General features: G+C 33.0%; 1 protein-coding gene across 1 annotated transcript; it reads right to left on the reverse strand.

Moving 5' to 3' along the window:
* Positions 1–1361: 1361 nt before the first annotated feature.
* On the reverse strand, positions 1362–6149 carry LOC132722971 (protein toll-like). Its single transcript, XM_060707592.1, has one exon. The coding sequence runs from the start codon at positions 5929–5931 to the stop codon at positions 2473–2475; it is 3459 nt and encodes a 1152-aa protein (XP_060563575.1). The 5' UTR covers positions 5932–6149; the 3' UTR covers positions 1362–2472.
* Positions 6150–18362: the final 12213 nt, after the last annotated feature.

Consider the following 18362-nt stretch of genomic DNA (forward strand, 5'->3'; position numbering starts at 1 on the left):
ATAACTTAAAACATAAAAGGTACAAGAATCATTCTTGCGCATAGCACTCATCCTCAATAAGATGTGTCTGCCAATTATGTTTCAAGTTGAAATCCTAAATACTTTTCGAGTTACCTTACGGACAAAAAAAATTGTGGGACGGAAGAACAGACGGATGGAAGGACGGACGGACATTCTAGCGAGACAATTCTAATGCGGCTACTCCATTGTTTATTGTATTGTTCTTTTCAGAGTGAAAAATAGCCACATAAGAGCTGACGGAATGAATGACATCAAAGAACAAGTACAGTTACCTATTGTTCCTGAAGGCTGAAACCGGAAAAGTATTCGCTCGTAAACTTGTGCGTAAAGATGGACGGAGACTACATGCATTATCATTTCATCTGCTGCCTTTTGGATGGGGGATTATAAACAGTTGCAATGGTAGGATACTACGTCATTGCGCACATGCTGAATGCCCTCCACTCTGACCATATTTTTGCCGAAAATCCGTCGACTCAAGGGTAAAATACGATTTTTTTTATCAGAAATAGTAAGATTAGTAAAAAAATAATGTAGCGCACCAAAGAATGGCTATAGTCCTTGAGATAATTGTAAAAAAAAGTTTATAAATTCATTGCCTAAACGCGATAAGTGTTTTTCTCTAAATGCTCCCACTCGACTTTTCCCACAACCTATAAGAAATCAGGATGAAAACCTTCTTGAAAATTATTTTTAACGTACCGAAGCATAAACCGAGGCATATTTACATATTTTTTCTAGATTGGTTTAAAATATTTTTATTCAAAAGTCAGTTTTTCTTGAATTATTTTATAATAATGGAAAATGTTCTCGGACTCGATTTCAGAGATGCTCCAACTCATAGTTGAGCAAGAAAGTTAATTTGTGCAATTCGTTTTGCCCTACCACAACATGAACTGTATACCAACTAGTTAGTGTACGTGACTCTACTCGGGTAGAGTTATGTGACAATTGCCTCTACACAAAAGTAAACGTGATCATCCGCGTGAAAGGAATGAGAAAATAATCAGTTTTTACAATTTGCCCCGCTACTCAGTCGTCTGAAACGTACGTAAATATTCCAAATTCTTTTATTATAAATGTGGTACATAGCTGTGTTAATAAAAAACAGCAAACAGGACTTTTAAATTTTAAGAGAATATTAGATGATGATAACCTAAAGTTAGTAGTGCCGAATGAGAAATTACGAGTATGTATCGTAAAAGTAGCAAAATGTAGACAAAATATAGTATTTTACTTCCATACAAAATAGTAAGTCACTATAATTGTACTTATATGGTTCAGACTATTGCTCAATGTAAGAGTTTAAAAAAAACAACTAATTTTGGATAAAAAAAGTAGAAATAAACAAAGTCTTAATACACAATTGTGCATGTATTTTATGATCAAAGAAGGTCTGTTTCAAGGCATGATTTATATTTAGCTGTATGAAGAAAATAATAAAAAAACACCGTGCAACACTAACATAAAGTATAAATATTTTGATATCTTATCTCAATGAGAAATTACAGTTTCTTCACATTTTCCATAGCAACAAAAATTAAACCCTGTATCAAATATCAAGATGAACTTCCTATTTCAAAATGTGTACACGGTGTCATTAGACCATCCTAAAATTGTATCCATTCATAAAAGGTATGATGGTATGGTGAGTGATGTACGACATGTTGTATCTTAGATTTTTTCGCCGCAAAAATTCGGAAACTAATTGTGAAATTGTCGCCCCTTTGAATGTCGCAAAACTACTCGAAAATAGAAAGCACGAAAACACGACAAAGTTTTACTTCATCGTCACTTCGTCGTCCTTTCGTGTTTTAGCATTTTTATTTACATTTTGTTGTGCAAGCGCAAAAATACGAAATGGCGTCAACCAGTTACCATAGTTCGAACATGAAAATCCTCAACTAAAGCTACATTAACAATTGCTTGTAATTAAACATAGTAAATAATTAAATATGAAAAGAATAGTAAAACTTTTTTATCTTAAAGTGACTCTTTCTTAAATCATGTGCTAACACATGCTGTCACCATATAATTTTTATAGGAAATGTACGATTGAATATCAAAGGTTCAAGGTATTTGAGCGGAAAAATACAGACGAGACAGACGGACGGAAAAAAGCGTGGAATGGTTACAATAAAAAATAAAGTTCAACATCTTAAAAAATAAAGATCACGATATTGAAAAGATGCGTGGAATGATCTAAGGAAGTGCTAATAATACATTTCCGGCAGTTTTCTTGTTTGTACGATTCTAAATTTTCTTTAGGCTGCTAGGCTGCCAACTTCACAAACGTCCTACAACAATATTTTCCAATCTATATGTTAAAGGTGAAAAGAAAACTACTTATTTGCTTAGCAAGATGTATGTATCTGATGTATAGAATATTTCTTAATCTATTACCAATCCAAGACAACAACACCTTGTTTTAAGCATATCATTCTAAAAATTTTAGATTAATTTTTCATCATCTTCACAGTTCTCTATTGCTACACTTTCTGTATCCTCATTGTCAATGTCTTGGTTTTCCTCGAACGTTATAGCTTCTAGCATTCGGTCTTTAAAGTTGGTATCACTAATACTGGCTGTTATATGGCTATTTATAAATTTCTTCAAGTTCTCCGGCATTTTATTTTCATCAATCAGACCATATGTAAAAAGCAGCAAATAATTACCGCTACGCAGAAATGCTTTGGTAAGAATTGCGCACAGGATGTACTGCAAGACTTCATCCTCCAAAATTTCCTCCGATAAAATAAAGACCACATGTTTCATTTTATTAAGTCTACTTTCTATGCCTATCCTGATATCTTCACCAAAGACAAAATCATCTTGAAGAACACTAACTCTTTGGTTTCTCTCAAGAAGATATGGTATTATGGTATACCTAACAAGTTGGTGTAATTCGTCGATTACATCAGGAAAAACTATAAAAATGTCAGGTTGCCTCTCGTCAGAGAATTCATCAAAAGTGTTCGCAGTGATTCGATGATTTTGTTCTGTTAAATACACATCGCCTGCTCCAATATCCTCAAAGTCTAATTCATTATCATTAGATTCCAGGTTCTGGTTAAGAGGTTTTTGAGGTGGCATTAGATATTGTATACTTTTAAGCAATAGTGATGAATCCTTTTTGATGTATCTACCAGCTTTGACGTACAAACGCATATTTTCCTCCGTATATTTTTCCCGAAACTCTTTGTCTAGTACTAGTATAATAGAGTCTAAATTTCTTTTGAAAACTCGTTCAGAGGTAATGTTCCATAAAGTTATAATCAAGTCGTTATCTAAACTATTTTTTGTCAGAAAGAATATTGTAACTTTTGAATTACAAATCAACTTTTTAATTCCATCAATAAATGTTAATCCAATAACAGAGTGGTCGTAAATATCGGCTACGCCGTAGTTCAGTACTTTGAGATGACTTTTAACGTTTCTGTTGACAAAGTTTTGATCACATTTGTCGTAAATAACAACACTGTCATATTTCACATCGCCATGATCATTATCAAGTCTATAGCATAATCTCACTCCAAATATCATATAAAGTAAGACTCTAACTGTAAACCGTTGGAAGTAGATAGTTAGGGACAGAATAAGGATTATAAACACAAAAGATCCAATAATGGTTGACGGGATTACCACGTGCTCTGCAATACTTGGTGTTTCAATCTCCGGGCATACGAATACAGAATCTGGAGTGGTAACAAATGTATTGACCCTCTTAGCGTTGTCTGTACATTGTATAGCGTTCCAATCCATGACTGGGCACGATCTGTTGTGTAGCCAGGCTTTCATCCACTTTGTGTGACAGTCACACTTTAATGGATTCCCGTCTAAATATATACTTTTAATGTTTGTGTATCGTATTTGTACCGGAAGTGATGTAAAGTGATTGTTTTCTATATTCAAAATGGTGACATTTTGTAACTTTGACGCAGTTAGTGGTTGAAAACGAGTTAGTTTGTTTTCAGAAATGTCCAAAACAGATACGTTTACCAAATAGTCCCTTTGATCTAGTTTCAGAAGACTTGTGTTCTTGAACCATAATTCCAAGGGTACTTTTGGCATTACAGGCGGTAATATTGACATATTGATATTTCGGCAGTCAACAATCAATGAACTAAAATCGTACCTCATATAGCAGATACACAATCTCGGACAGTCGGTAACATTGATGGGGCAGTATATATCTCTGTCCGTTAGACTAGTTACTTTCCTTCCTTTAAGTTCCTCTGGATATTCACAAACCCAGTCCAATTTTAATGTTTGTGTTTCTTTAATTGTAAATAGAAGTCTTATGGCATACAGTCCACAGTTACATTTAAACGGGTTTCCATTACCTTTAATGCTAAATGTTTTAAATAACACCAATATACCCATCGACATCTTGTTTTTTACTTTTAAGTTCAAGTGAATATCTCTTATATTGCAAAATGACAAATCAAGAAGAGGTCGTTGGAGAGACTCTCCTCTATCTTTTGTACTTGACTTTGACTCTCTGTGGTCAGCTATTCCTTTGAGAAAATCATAGATATTGATATTGTTGGCCAGATTTATCAGGCTTTCTCCCGTAATTTCGCTGCCGTGTACATCAATTATCTCTATACGTGCTCCGTACAAAGGCATAACTGGGATTGTCTTAATCGGGTTCGAATACAAGTACAAAAACTTAAGAGAACCTATTTGTTCTTTCAGAAAATCATGCGGCAATGCTGGTAGTCGGTTGTTTTCTAGATGAAGCTCTTGTAGAAATTGTTGATTTTTCAACAGGTTTCGATCTAGCGAAGACAAATTATTAAAAGACAGGTCGAGAAACAGCAAATGATGTTGGTCTTCAAAAATGTTTGCTGGGATAGTATTTAGTTGATTCTGTTGTAAATTGATGCTTTTAATGTCTGTCTGGTTTCTAAACAAGAATGCGTTGATTTCTGTCATTGTGTTGTTAGAAATTTCCACCTTGTAGAGTCCAGTAACATTTCTAAATATCTCACTTTGATTTGAGTTAAAATTTGCATTGTTTATCACAATGTTTGAAATAATTCCATTCAGACAAACCATGTTAACAATGTCCGAGTTGTATATTCGAAAATCTCGTCCCATGCTAGATACTGATTTATTCATATCAGCATCGCTCGATATAAATGTTCTGATATTTGCGGAATCAGCATACATGTCAGTCCAAGGAAACGTCATTTTTGTAGACAAGTCAATGTTATTAAGCTGTAACGCTTGAACCTCCGGAAACCTTTGGATCAAAGTTTCTGCTTCTATATTTACATGCTTTGTCGCACATGCTTCTAGCTGTAAGATATTTACCTTTTCAAAAACCTCATCGCAAAATTCCCAGAAAAACTTAGTCTCAGATACGCAGTCTATTTTTGAATGAATTATTCGTAATTGCTTAGCAAATGTACAACTTGTTTTCTGTGACGGAACATGTATCAGAGCGTCACTTTGAACGATCGACCAAATAGTTCCATATTTTGCAATCAAAGATAATTCCTCCAAATAAACTGAGCATACGCCTAACAAAAGTGCCACAAACAGGTTTGCATGACGGGAAGTTGTATCAAATGTTGAATTTTTCGTGAAAAAATGTACGGATATGCTACTCGAACAGACAAACTCGTATTCTTTCAGGAGGACTTCTTTTGTAGTATTTTCATGCTTCATTGCAGTCTCTTGCGTGTTGTTATGAATAAACTCAAACACAAAATCTAAATCAATGTAGCAATTGTCCTGAGGTCCTTCCAACATAAACATTATCGCTCCATCAGATCCATAAATGGATTCGTTCAATTTCTTCTCAGTGTTCAATTCTGAAGTGAAATTGCACGGACTACATGCTAATAAACCTATATACAAACACAATGTAAACAAACAAAATGTCCAATGTTCGGTCGCCATATTTTGTAAGTTTCAATTCACGAAAAGCAATGAATGTGAACCGTTGTATTGTTAATCGAAGATGATTTCACAAATATTTTTTATTAGAACCCAAGGTTCTAAACTAAAAATAGTACACTCCAGTTTTTAAATCCATCACAAGATTTAAACGTTTTTGATTGAACATGTTCTGTCCACATTCGAACTGGGTAGTTTATGCACTATAATAATATGATAATATAAATACACGAATGTATACAGTATGTCGTCTACGTGTATATGTTTTGCGCATGTACGGAAACTCTGCAGGGACATGACCAATAAGTTAAAAATCTAAATGCCCTGATTTTATATAGCACACTGAAGCGCCGGAGAGACACTTTTAACAGATGACATTATAGCCAAAGCTTTATTGCCTGTTTCAAATAATTTGATAAGATGAATAGATATGAATAAAGAAAAATTTAATGCAAAAAAAAAAGATAAGATATCCCCATAAAAACGACGTGCGCATTGAATGTTAACACACCTTTGGCAAAGAAAATAATCATCTTTTTTAAGCAATAATGTTATCCTACCATACGAATAAGTTGGTTTTCCTATGGACACGCATTGTGTAATGAAAATAAATGTTGTTCAGTGTATGTATTATGGGAAGTACTGTGAAGCTGCGAATGAGGACCACGAACACCATTCATTTGGAACCGTCAGTCTTTAGATAAGAATTAAAATATATTGGCCTGAATTATACTCATATGCGCAGGAAGGGCCTCTTTGACAAATTTGTAAATTTAATAAGATAACATTTCATATGTGCCAGTTGAAAAGTTTTAAATTAAAACAAGTAACCTTTACTATGCTTTAATTTACTTTTCTAATTACATCTTTCTTCGGACATTGTAATAAAACTGGCTAGGCGTACATGGTCTGTTTTCAGTTGACTTCCTAAACTAAGCGGTACCTGTAAGTTCTGATATTATTCTCATTTTTGGACAGAATTATAAAACTAAGATTCTATGATGTAAAATAAACTCAGTACGTTCTTAAGAAAAATAAACTGTTCAATAGAAAATGTAATGAGATGTGAATGCAAGAAGTATTGTAAAAGAGAACTTAAATATCTGAGCGATTTAACTAGAAAGTTAAAAAGAACTGTCCTGTACATTTAATTTTAGAACTATCCTTAACATTTTATTTCAAAATGGCAAGAACTATCCTTTACATATTAGTTGAGAACTATCTTTTACATTTTATTTTAGAATGACCAATGAGATTTCCAGATTTCATTTTTTAATTTTAAAACGACCAATGAAAACTCTTTTTATATTCAGTTCTTCCCTGCAAATTTTACTAGCCAGACCGGTATTCGGCCGGAAACGTAAAAGGTAGAAGAATCATTCTTGTGCGTTGCACTCATCCTCAATAAGATAATTAATATGTCTGCGTTGATATCTCATATACTTTTTGAGTTACGTTCAGGACAAAAATGTGGGATGGAAGGACGGCCGGACATTCTAGCGAGACAATTCTTATGTGGCTACTCCGTTGTTTATTTTATTGTTCTTTTTAGCCATAAAAGCTTTATTGGAATGAATGACATCAAAGAAAATTACAGTTACTATCGTTTCTGAACCAATTTAAGTTTCTCTTGTTACGTGACGGACGGAGGACTACCAGCGTATTTGGGTGGGTATAATAACAATGAGCCAGTCGGAAACGTCCAGGGCTATTGTTCATAATGTCCTTATCCAAAGACTTGCGGAAAGGGAAGCACTTAAGCAAAGAAGTTAATTTTTTCTAGTACCGCAATCTATGAGATGAACTGTATACCAACTAGCTTGTGTACGTGACACACTCGGGAAGAGTTATGCGACAACCGCCTTTACTTAAAAGTAAACGTGATCAGATCATCCGCAGGATAGGAATGGATAAAATAACCAGTTTTCATAGTTTATGTCTGTTATGTCTATAGACGGTTATTCAGTCGTCTGAAACGTAATATCAACAGTCGAATATTCTATTTCGTTTTTTTTTTTATTAATGTGGTACATATAAGTGATGTAAAACATGTATGTTTAAACCACAATTATGCACAATTATGCCTCAGAAACAAATATTTTCTCTTCCTTCTTTTGAAAAGTAAACATGAATTTTAAAATGTTAAACTAATGGTTTTAGAGAATATTAGATGCTCTTTATCTGAAGATAGTATAATGACGAATTTGAAAATATGTATCAAGAAAGTAGAAAAATGTAAATAAAAAAGTAATATTTTGATTTCTATACAAAATATTAAATCATTATACCTGTAAGTGTACTAATTACAAAAAAAAAAAATGCAAAAGATGGTTCAGACTATGACTCAATGTAAGAGGTTGTTGTTGTTGTTTTTTTTTTAAATATTTTTGTAACACCAAAAAAAAAAACAGCTGTCGAGAAATGAAAATGAAAGCATACTGGCCTTTAATCGAGAAATAAACAAGGGGTCTATACACAAATGTATGTCATATTCAAGACATTGATGAAAAGGTTCGTTTCAAGCTATGTTTTATACTTAGATTTATGAATAAATTAATAAAATGAAATAAAGTAAAACTATTTTAATCTCCATCCTGAAAGAGAAAGTGTGGCTTCTTTACATTTTCCATAGCAAAAAAATTAAATCTTGTATCTAATATCAAGTTGAACTTCCTAGTTTAAAAATTGTGCTCAGAGTTATTATATATCCATTCATAAAAGGTATGGTGGTATGATGACTGATGTACGCCATGTTGTATTTTAGATTTCATCGCCACGAAAATTCGAAAGCTAACAGCTTTGAATGTCGCAAAACCACGTCAGAATTGGCAATCGAAAATGAAAAAGCACGAAAACACAACAAACTTTTACTTTTTCATCATTTTCTGTTTTCGCAGTTTTATTTACATTTTATGGTGCAAGCGCAAAATATGAAATGGCGTCAACCAGTTACCATAGTTCGACCATGAAAATCCTCAACTAAAGCTACATTAACAATTGCTTGTAATAAAACATAGTAAATAATTAAATATGAAAAGAATAGTAAAAATATTTGATCTCTTTCTTAAATCATGTGCTAACACATGCTGCCTTCATATAATTTTTATTGGAATCGTAACCTTGCAAATCGAAACGTCAAGGTCATATCTAAGTCGAGACAGACGGGCCTACAACAGTATTTTCCAATCTTAAGGTTTAAGGTGAATAGAATAACAAAGCTATAATTTAAAACATTTTTGGTTGATTAGCAAGACGATGTATCTGATGTATAGAATATTTCTTAATCAATTAACAAACCAACATAAGACTTCGTTATCAGCATATCATTTCTGAAGGTTATACAAATACATTTTAAATTAAATTTTCATCATCTGCATTGTTCTCTATTGCTACACTTTCTGTATCCTCATTGTCAATATCTTGGTTTTCTTCGAATGTTACAGCTTCTAACATTCGGTCTTTAAAGTTGGTATCACTAACGCTGGCTGTTATATGGCTATTTACAAATTTCTTCAAGTTCTCCGGCATTTTATTTTCATCAATCTGGCCGTATGTAAAAAGCAGCAAATAATTACCGCTACAGAGAACTGCTTTGGTAAGAATGGTGCACAGGATGTACTGCAAGACTTCATCCTCCAAAATTTCCTCCGATAAAATAAAGATCACATGTTTTGCTTGATTAAGTCTACTTTCTATGCCTACCCTGATATCTTCACCAAAGACAAAATCATCTTGAAGAACACCAGCTCTTTGGTTTCTCTCAAGAAGAAATGGTATTATGGTATACCTAACAAGTTGGTGTAATTCGTCAATTCCATCAGGAAAAACTATAAAAATGTCTGGTTGCCTATCATAAAAGTTTTCATCAAAGGTGTTCGTAGCGATTCGATGAGTTTGTTCTGTTAAATACACATCGCCTGCTCCAATATCCTCAAAGTCTAATTCATTATCATTGGATTCCGGGTTCTGGTTAGGGGGCTTTTGAGGTGGCATTAGATATTGTATACTTTTAAGCAATAGTGACGAATCCTTTTTGATGTATCTACCAGTTTTGACGTACAAACGCATATTTTCTTCCATATAGTTTTCCCGAAACTCTTTGTCTAGTACTAGTATAATAGAGCCTAAATTTCTTTCGAGAACTCGTTCAGAGGTAATGTTCCATAAAGTTATAATCAAGTCGTTATCTAAACTATTTTTTGTCAGAAAAAATATTGTAACTTTTGAATTACAAATCAACTTTTTAATTCCATCAATAAATGTAAATCCAATAACAGAGTCGTCGTAAATATCGGCTACGTCGTAGTTCAGTACTCTAAGATGACTTTTAACGTTTCTGTTGACAAAGTTTTGATCACCTTTGTCGTAAATAACAACACTGTCATATTTCACATCGCCATGGTCATTATCAAGTCTATAGCATAATCTGACTCCAAATATCATATATAGTAAGACTCTAACTGTAAACCGTTGGAAGTAGATAGTTAGGGACAGAATAAGGATTATGAAACACAAAAAGATCCCCAATAATGGTTGAGGGGAATTTACCACGTGCTCTGCAATACTTGGTGTTTCAATCTCCCGGCGCATACGAATACAGAAATCTGGAGTGGTAACAAATGTATTGACCCTCTTGGCGTTGTCTATACATTGTATAGCGTTCCAATCCATGACTGGGCACGATCTGTTTTGTAGCCAGGCTTTCATCCACTTTGTGTGACAGTCACACTTTAATGGATTCCCGTCTAAATATATACTTTTAATGTTTGTGTATCGTATTTGTACCGGAAGTGATGTAAAGTGATTGTTTTCTATATTCAAAACGGTGACATTTTGTAACTTTGACGCAGTAAGCGGTTGAATATGAGTTAGTTTATTTTCAGAAATGTCCAAAACAAATACGTTTACCAAATAGTCTCTTTGATCTAGTTTCAGAAGACCCGTGTTCTTGAACCATAATTCCAAGGGTACTTTTGGCATTACAGGCGGTAATATTGACATATTGATATTCCGGCAGTCGACAATCAATGAACTTGTATCGTACCTAACATAGCAGATACACAATCTCGGACAGTCGGTAACATTGATGGGGTAGTATATATCTCTGTCCGTAAGACTAGTTACTTTCCTTCCTTTAAGTTCCTCTGGATATTCACAAACCCAATCCAACTTTAATGTTTGTATTTCTTTAACTGTAAAAAGACGTATTAAAGCATACAGTCCACAGTTACATTTAAACGGGTTTCCATTACCTTTAATGCTAAATGTTTTAAATAACTGCAAAATGCCCATAGAAGTCTGTTTTTTTACACTTAAGTTCAAGTTAATATCTCTTATTTTGCAAAATGACAAATCAAGAAGTGGTCGTTGTAGGGACTCTCCTCTGTCGTTTGTATTAGACTTTGACTCTATCCTGTAACGAAAATCATAGATGTTGATATTCTTTGCCAGATTTAACAGGCTTTCTCCCGTAATTTCGCTGCCGTGTACATCAATTATCTCTATACGTGCTCCGTACAAAGGCACTAACTGGTTGTTCTTAATCGTTCGAATACACAGTTACATAAAAACTCACAGAGCACACCTCATTTGTCATCTTTCAGAAAATCATGCGCGGCAGTGCTGGTAAGTCGAGTTGTCTAGATTTGGAAGTTTGTAGAACATTGTTGGATTTTTTCACTATTCTCGACTCTAGCGAAGACAAATTATTATAAGACAGGTCCGAGAAACAGCAAATAGTGATTGATCCTTCAAAAATGTTGCTGGGATAGTAATTTAGTTGATGCCTTTGTAAATTGTGCTTTCTAATGTCTGATCTTTTGGTTCTAACAAAATGCAGTGATTTCGTCAATTGGTCTGTTTGTTTAGAAAATTTCCACCCTTCGCTTAGCAGTCCGTCACATTTCTTAAATATCTCACTTTGATTTGAGTTAAAATTTGCATTGTTTATGACAATATTTGAAATAATTCCATTCAGACAAACCATATTAACAATGTTCGAGTTGTATATTCGAAACTCTCTTCCCATGCTATTCATATCGGCCTCTTTTGATGCAAATATTCTTATATTTGGGGAATCAGCAAACAGGTGAGTCCAAGGAAACGTCATTTTTGTAGACAAGTCAATGTTATAAAGCTGTAACGCTTGAACCTCCGGAAACCTTTGGATCAAAGTTTCTGCTTCTATACTTACATGCTTTGTCGCACATGCTTCTAGCTGTAGATACTTACATTTTCCAAAAACCTTCAATCGCAAAATCCCAGAACAAACTTTAGTCTCAGAACACGCAGTTATAATTTTTTCGAATTAATTTCTCGTATTTGCTTAGCAAATGTACAACCTTGTGTTTCTGTGACGGAACATGTACCAGAGGCTCCTTTTGAAACGGACTCGCCAAAATAGTTCCATATTTTGCAATCAAAGATAATTCCTCCAAATAAACTGAGCATCCGCTAAACAAAAGTGCGACATACAGGATTGCATGTCCGGAAGTTGTATCAAATGTTGAATTTTTCGTGAAAAAATGTACTGATATGCTACTAGAACAGAAAAAGCCGCATTCTTTCAGGAGGACTACTTTTGTTTTATTTTTATGCTTCACTGCAGTCTCTTGTGTGTTATTATGAATCAACCCAAACACAAAATCTAAATCAATGTAGCAATTGTCCTGAGGTCCACTCCACATTGAAACATTATCGCTCCATTCAGATTCAAAATGGATTGTTCAACTTTCTTTCCCGTTACTGATTTTTCTAGGATGAAATTGCAACGGGACTACATGTAACAAAACCTATATACAAGCACAGTGTAAACAAACAGAATGTCCAATGTTCGATCGCCATATTTTGAATGTGAACCGTTGTATTGTTTATCGAAGATGATTTCACAAATATTTTTTTTATTAGAACCAAACTTGTAAGTTGTTTAAATAGTACACTCCAGTTTTTAAATCCATCAAAAGATTTTTAATTAAAACGTTTTAATCCGTATTCTGTCCAAATACAAAAAAGGGTTGTTTATACACTATTATTATATGATAATATAAATACACGAGTGAAGTAGTATAGTCGTTTACGTGTATATGTTTTTGCGAATGTACGGAAGCTCTGGAGTGACATGATTTTATACCAACATGCTAAATATCTTAATGTCCTGGTTTTTATGTACCTGAGAAATACGATTGTACTGAAGCTCTGGATGGACATTTTTAACGAATGACATAATATAAAAATAGTTCTAGTGCGGTGTTCATAATTTTAAAGTTGATATAATTTAATAACTTATCAAGATAAATGGATATGAATAAATAATTAATGAAAAAAAAATGAACTTTATTCTTGGGAACATATTATAGGTGCCATTTGGAAAGTTTTAAATCAAAACAAGTCATTTTTTCTAATTCTGAATGTACTTATCTACTGAAAAGTTCGAAACAAATAAATCACTGTTTCTAAACTTTGATATTACTATTTTGAATTAATTATCATCACTGTATTTCGAACATTGTAATTGAAACTGGCTAGGCGATGATTTTATTGTTTGTTTATTTTTTGTTCTGGCGTTTCCGGTTCCAGTTATCCGATTCTAAAGGTGTATTCTGGTCTTTCAAAGGGCTCCTTTTTTTTATTTTAAAAGGAAGAGAAATAAATACTTTTTCTTAACGTACTAAAATGGAAAATTTTTCTGTTACTATTATCTTATTTACTTACTTCCGTATCTTATTCTGAAATACTATTACAATCTATCGCTCATTGTATTTTGAACAGAACGTAAGTTGTGTAAGAGATTTGGATGAATCTTAATAAATAATGAAGGTATATTTCGCAGAAAACGTGGAATAAAACTTGTTGATATTAAAGCATGTTTACTTTTTCTTGAATTCTCATGCATTAATTTTCTTGATTGATTCTTCTTTTAGGTAATATAAACTTAAACACTTGAAATGAGTGGTAAAATATTCAAAGATGAAAACCGCAAATTGAACCCTCTTTTTATTATTCCTGATCGAAGGGAGACAAATCTTTGAAAGTCCATGTAGCAAGAGTTGAGTTGTTGTGCAGGTTTAGTTACTATCAAACAAAGTTTTCGTTGATCAGATTAGGCTGCACATACTCTGAATCTATGGCATTATTGAAATGTAAAACATTTTAATTGTCATCTTTACAGTACCGCTAATTTTGATGCTTATGGTGTTGCAATGTCGTTGTTTAAAAAGATGTGCGAAATGTCTTTTTTTTATAATCAGTGTTACATATTCAATGTATTTTCTCAAGAAAATGTTCACGCAATATTGTATGATTATTAAAGAAAGATAACTTGATTTTATTGCAGTGTACATAATTTATCACGGATTTATATTGTAATATAAATCCGGACCGTGATAATATATAGATATACAGCAAATATACTGTATATATAGGTCTACTACCTCTATAATTATGGGGAACAAGTAAAATTGAAAATAAATTTAGTTACTCACTAAACCGTGAGTAAATCAATTATTTTCTATTCTCAAATACTTCTAAACAACAACAACAACAAACATTATAGGTTTAGGTCGCTGTATTTGACAGAATTATCACATTTCAAGATCAATAATTTCCTTAGTCTATTGCAAAAAACATCTGCTGGAAAGAGGGCTGTCTCGAATTTCGGCGGAGTCATGATGAAATCAACTGCAAATATCTGAAACTTAGAAAGACTGTAAAATAAAACAGAAACATAAAAAGGGTGGGTGGGACGGGAATATGTATGCTTTCTTCTGTCATTTTACGAATTGTATTCTGTCAAATACAGACCTCGAGTGACGCTTTTACACATATACTCCCTTATATACAGTACACGCACGTGAAAATCGTTCAAAAATTATAAAGGAATGTGCAACAGAGTAAATCGAATTAACGTAAAATCATAAATATTTGCTATAGATATAACAGATACCATAAACTGCGTATTGTTCGAAACGAAAATAATTTCATTCATTTTTTGAGATTGACTATGGAAACTGGTAGGTGTCTTTGTCTAAATAATGATACCCTTTCGCAGAATAGAGATTTTTCCGTGTTTAGATTATGTAATGACGTCATTTGGCGGGTATTCCTCTCAAAAGAAAATGGCGGCCGGTATGTTTTGGTCAATTAATTATTATTAAAATAGACTTTGTTGTTTGTTTTCCTGCATTTCGTATCGAAGCTATCCGTCTTCATTGTTTATTTATTATTTTCTTTTCTTTATTTTCATACATGGTGTTGAACAGACGGCAGACAGGTTTGTAAATCTTGTTTTATGTATAAACTTTGTCTTAAAATTACTCACTAAGTCACTTCCGGTTGTTTAATTACAGTATTGAAACTCAATTAACGTGTGTTTTGACCATTCTGTTTACATGCCTGTACTGACGGTACTTAAACATGATACAGAGGCAAACCAGGGCAGTTCTTATTTGTTTGTATTTTGTCATCTTCAGTTTCTGATCTAATCTTGACTTCTTGCAGTTGCATATTGCCCAGAGCCATATAATTTCACCTTAAATTATTTACTGGCGTGTGAGTATGTCCAGTGCAATAGCAGTATAGTAATTTTCATATAACACTCATTAGAGGGGATGGCAGTATTCAGAGATAGATATAAACACTTGATTTTTACTTGCTTTCTTTAAACAGTGGTTTCAAATCACACAGATGTGTGAACTAGACAAAAGCAGTATCATAATTTCCGTATAAATGCACATTTTATTTGCTTTCCAAGTTTTTTTAAATACAGGTATCAAATCAAACAAATGCGTGAACTAGACAATATTTAAGATTCAGTTCGGTAGTTGGAACCAGTGATTTTTTTTTCAAATTTTCAAAACAACCTGTGGCTTTCTGAAGGGGAAAATATAGTGCTTTAAATCAGAAAAGGGGAAAATCAAATTCCAACAACTGAGGATGGAATTTACCCACACATTTTATAAAAATTTTAATTTCAATTCAATTTAACATGCATGGTACATAGCAGAGGTTATAGGGACGGCTTTCTGTCTTCCAGCTGATGTAATAAGTCAGATGCTGTTAACTTAAAAACAGTTAAGTAATTCTGGTGAAGAAGTGCACAGGGCATTACAGGGGAAAATATTAGCTTTTTTAGGGGAAAATGGAAAATATACCTATTTTGAGCTAGGGGAAACAGCCTTTTTCAGGGAAAAAAATCACTGGGAACAAAAAGAATTAATTTTTAATCACTTTCAGCTGTGTGTTGTCAAAACATGACTGTGCAAACTATGGGGCATCCATTCATTGTGCACATGCTTAGAAATACTGCGATATGAGGCATGCAAAAGGGTTTAATTTTAGATAATACCACCTGTCTACATTGCCATATTATACAAATTGATTTTTAAATGAGTAAAATAACCTGTATCACTCAGTGTTCCCACAAGAGTGTGTTTCTGGCGCACTTTATTTCAATACACAGGACACAACAAAATTAGAAGCATGCATTTTTCGCGTTACAACTTAATTATTCGCTTTAAAGAGGTCAAAATTGGCTTTATCATTATAATCTCCATCATTTATAGATGCAAGGCACATGACAAGTAAACCTTTAATTTGGGCAAAATAAGTTGTTGCCAAAATTGCTAATTCCCAAGCTATTGCTGTTTGTCTGTTTCAAGTTGAGATTTGGTATATATTTCAATTGCCAATCAGCATCTCTATGACATAATGTTAGCCAATCAATCCGCCTACTGTAAAAGAATTTTGTTTATGTTGACAAAAAATTTCCCGTTCTTGTCAGTTATTAAAATACTTGTGACATTTTGTTATTGATCAGTAGGCAGCAAAATCATTATATATTTCCATTCGAAATACAATTTATCTATTAACAATTGTTAAATGTTAAGACTAGCCAAAGTGGAAATAAAAAAAGAATCGCTGTCTCTGAAATTTTACACTATTTAAGAGAATTCATCAATTTTAGATGTGTGATTTTCATGCAATTTGTGAAAATGTGCTTGACCTTTGAAAAAATTAGCATGAAACCTGCAATAGATTTTTCCCTCCTTTAATTTTTTTTAAGAAAAAAAGAATGTTGTGCTTTTTTAGATCTATTCAATATTCCTTATTTCTTTGTAGCTTGGAATTTTAGTGTTGTTGTATCACAATTGGACTGTTCCTTAGATGTGGACTTCTAAACTTTTCCCTCCATAAAAGATGAAAAAAAAGAAGTGGTTTCATGCTTAACAATTCTTTGCAAATCTATAATAACCAGGGTTGTATCATGGAATGTTGTAGTGTATAAACAGGAAGGCTGTAGAATGATGCTCCAGTGCACCAAAGCTTTGATTTTTATCTGTGATGATTATAGACAGCCATTGAATAGACATAAAATAATTAATAATAAGCTTACAGAAAGGTAGAGGTCCAGGTTGTCAGATTCATATAGCATTAAAAATGAAAGTTTGAAAAGGCTTTAAGCTGTAACTAGATTTTGGTATTATTTAAGTTAAATATGTAGAGAAATCATTGAAATTTTTCTTGGTCATAATGGTTAAATCAATTTATCAAATTTTGATATGATTAAAGATATAAATGATTTTTAATTGACTCACAGTCTACCAAACTTTATTCATGTAAGTTTGATTCGTACAAAACAAAACAAATGGCTTTAGGGGCTTAAAGTGGTTTGTGTTTTCCTATAAATGTAATGCATATAGATAAACCTTCTCAAATCTTGTAAACTCAGGGCAGTCTTGTTACTTTGTACTGATACATGGAAATTGTAATTGTTTTGCTTACTAATGTAATTAATGTTAATATTTCGAATTCAAATTTCTTATATATTTTTTTAAAAACATGATTATTAGTCCCCTAACGGTTTACCGGAGAGGACTTTAGGTTACCCTCCTCCGTCCGTCTGTCAGTCCGTCTGTTAAGGCTCCCACGTTTACAATTTTACGTAAACGTTTACACGATTGTTAAGAACCGAAACGATACCGTTAAAGGCGTTTAAACGGTGGTACTTCGATCTATGTACAATACTACATCATGTATTTGAAACGCCAGACGATGACTAACTTTCAATTAATTATTACAAAACAAACAAATAAATAATGTTCAGGGCTCATCACGATTGTGTCGGCACACATTTTCTGCATTGAATCTACTTTTCTCTATTTTGAAAGATCAAAGGAAAATAAAATTTCCAAAAAAATGTATTGTCACGAGCGATTATTGCACAGCAATTCTGTGTGGAAGGTTGTAAACACACATTTTCCGTTTTTGACCTTGGAATAAACCAATTAGAATTGATAAAATCCATGATAACAGGCAATGAATGATCAATATATTTGTAAGACAATATGGTCATTTCGATTAAACGGTAAAAAATATCGTAAACGTTTACGAATGAAAATCAAAACAAATCTTTTTAAACGTGTAACCGTGGAGGCCTT

This window comes from Ruditapes philippinarum, unplaced genomic scaffold (assembly GCF_026571515.1).
Source record: "Ruditapes philippinarum isolate M1 unplaced genomic scaffold, ASM2657151v2 ctg3842_1_1_1_1, whole genome shotgun sequence".
In the NCBI taxonomy this organism is placed as follows: Eukaryota; Metazoa; Mollusca; class Bivalvia; order Venerida; family Veneridae; genus Ruditapes; species Ruditapes philippinarum.

Excerpts from the sequence above, each read along its gene's own strand:
- LOC132722971 (XM_060707592.1), bottom strand. The coding sequence starts at position 5,931 with ATGGCGACCGAACATTGGACATTTTGTTTGTTTACATTGTGTTTGTAT.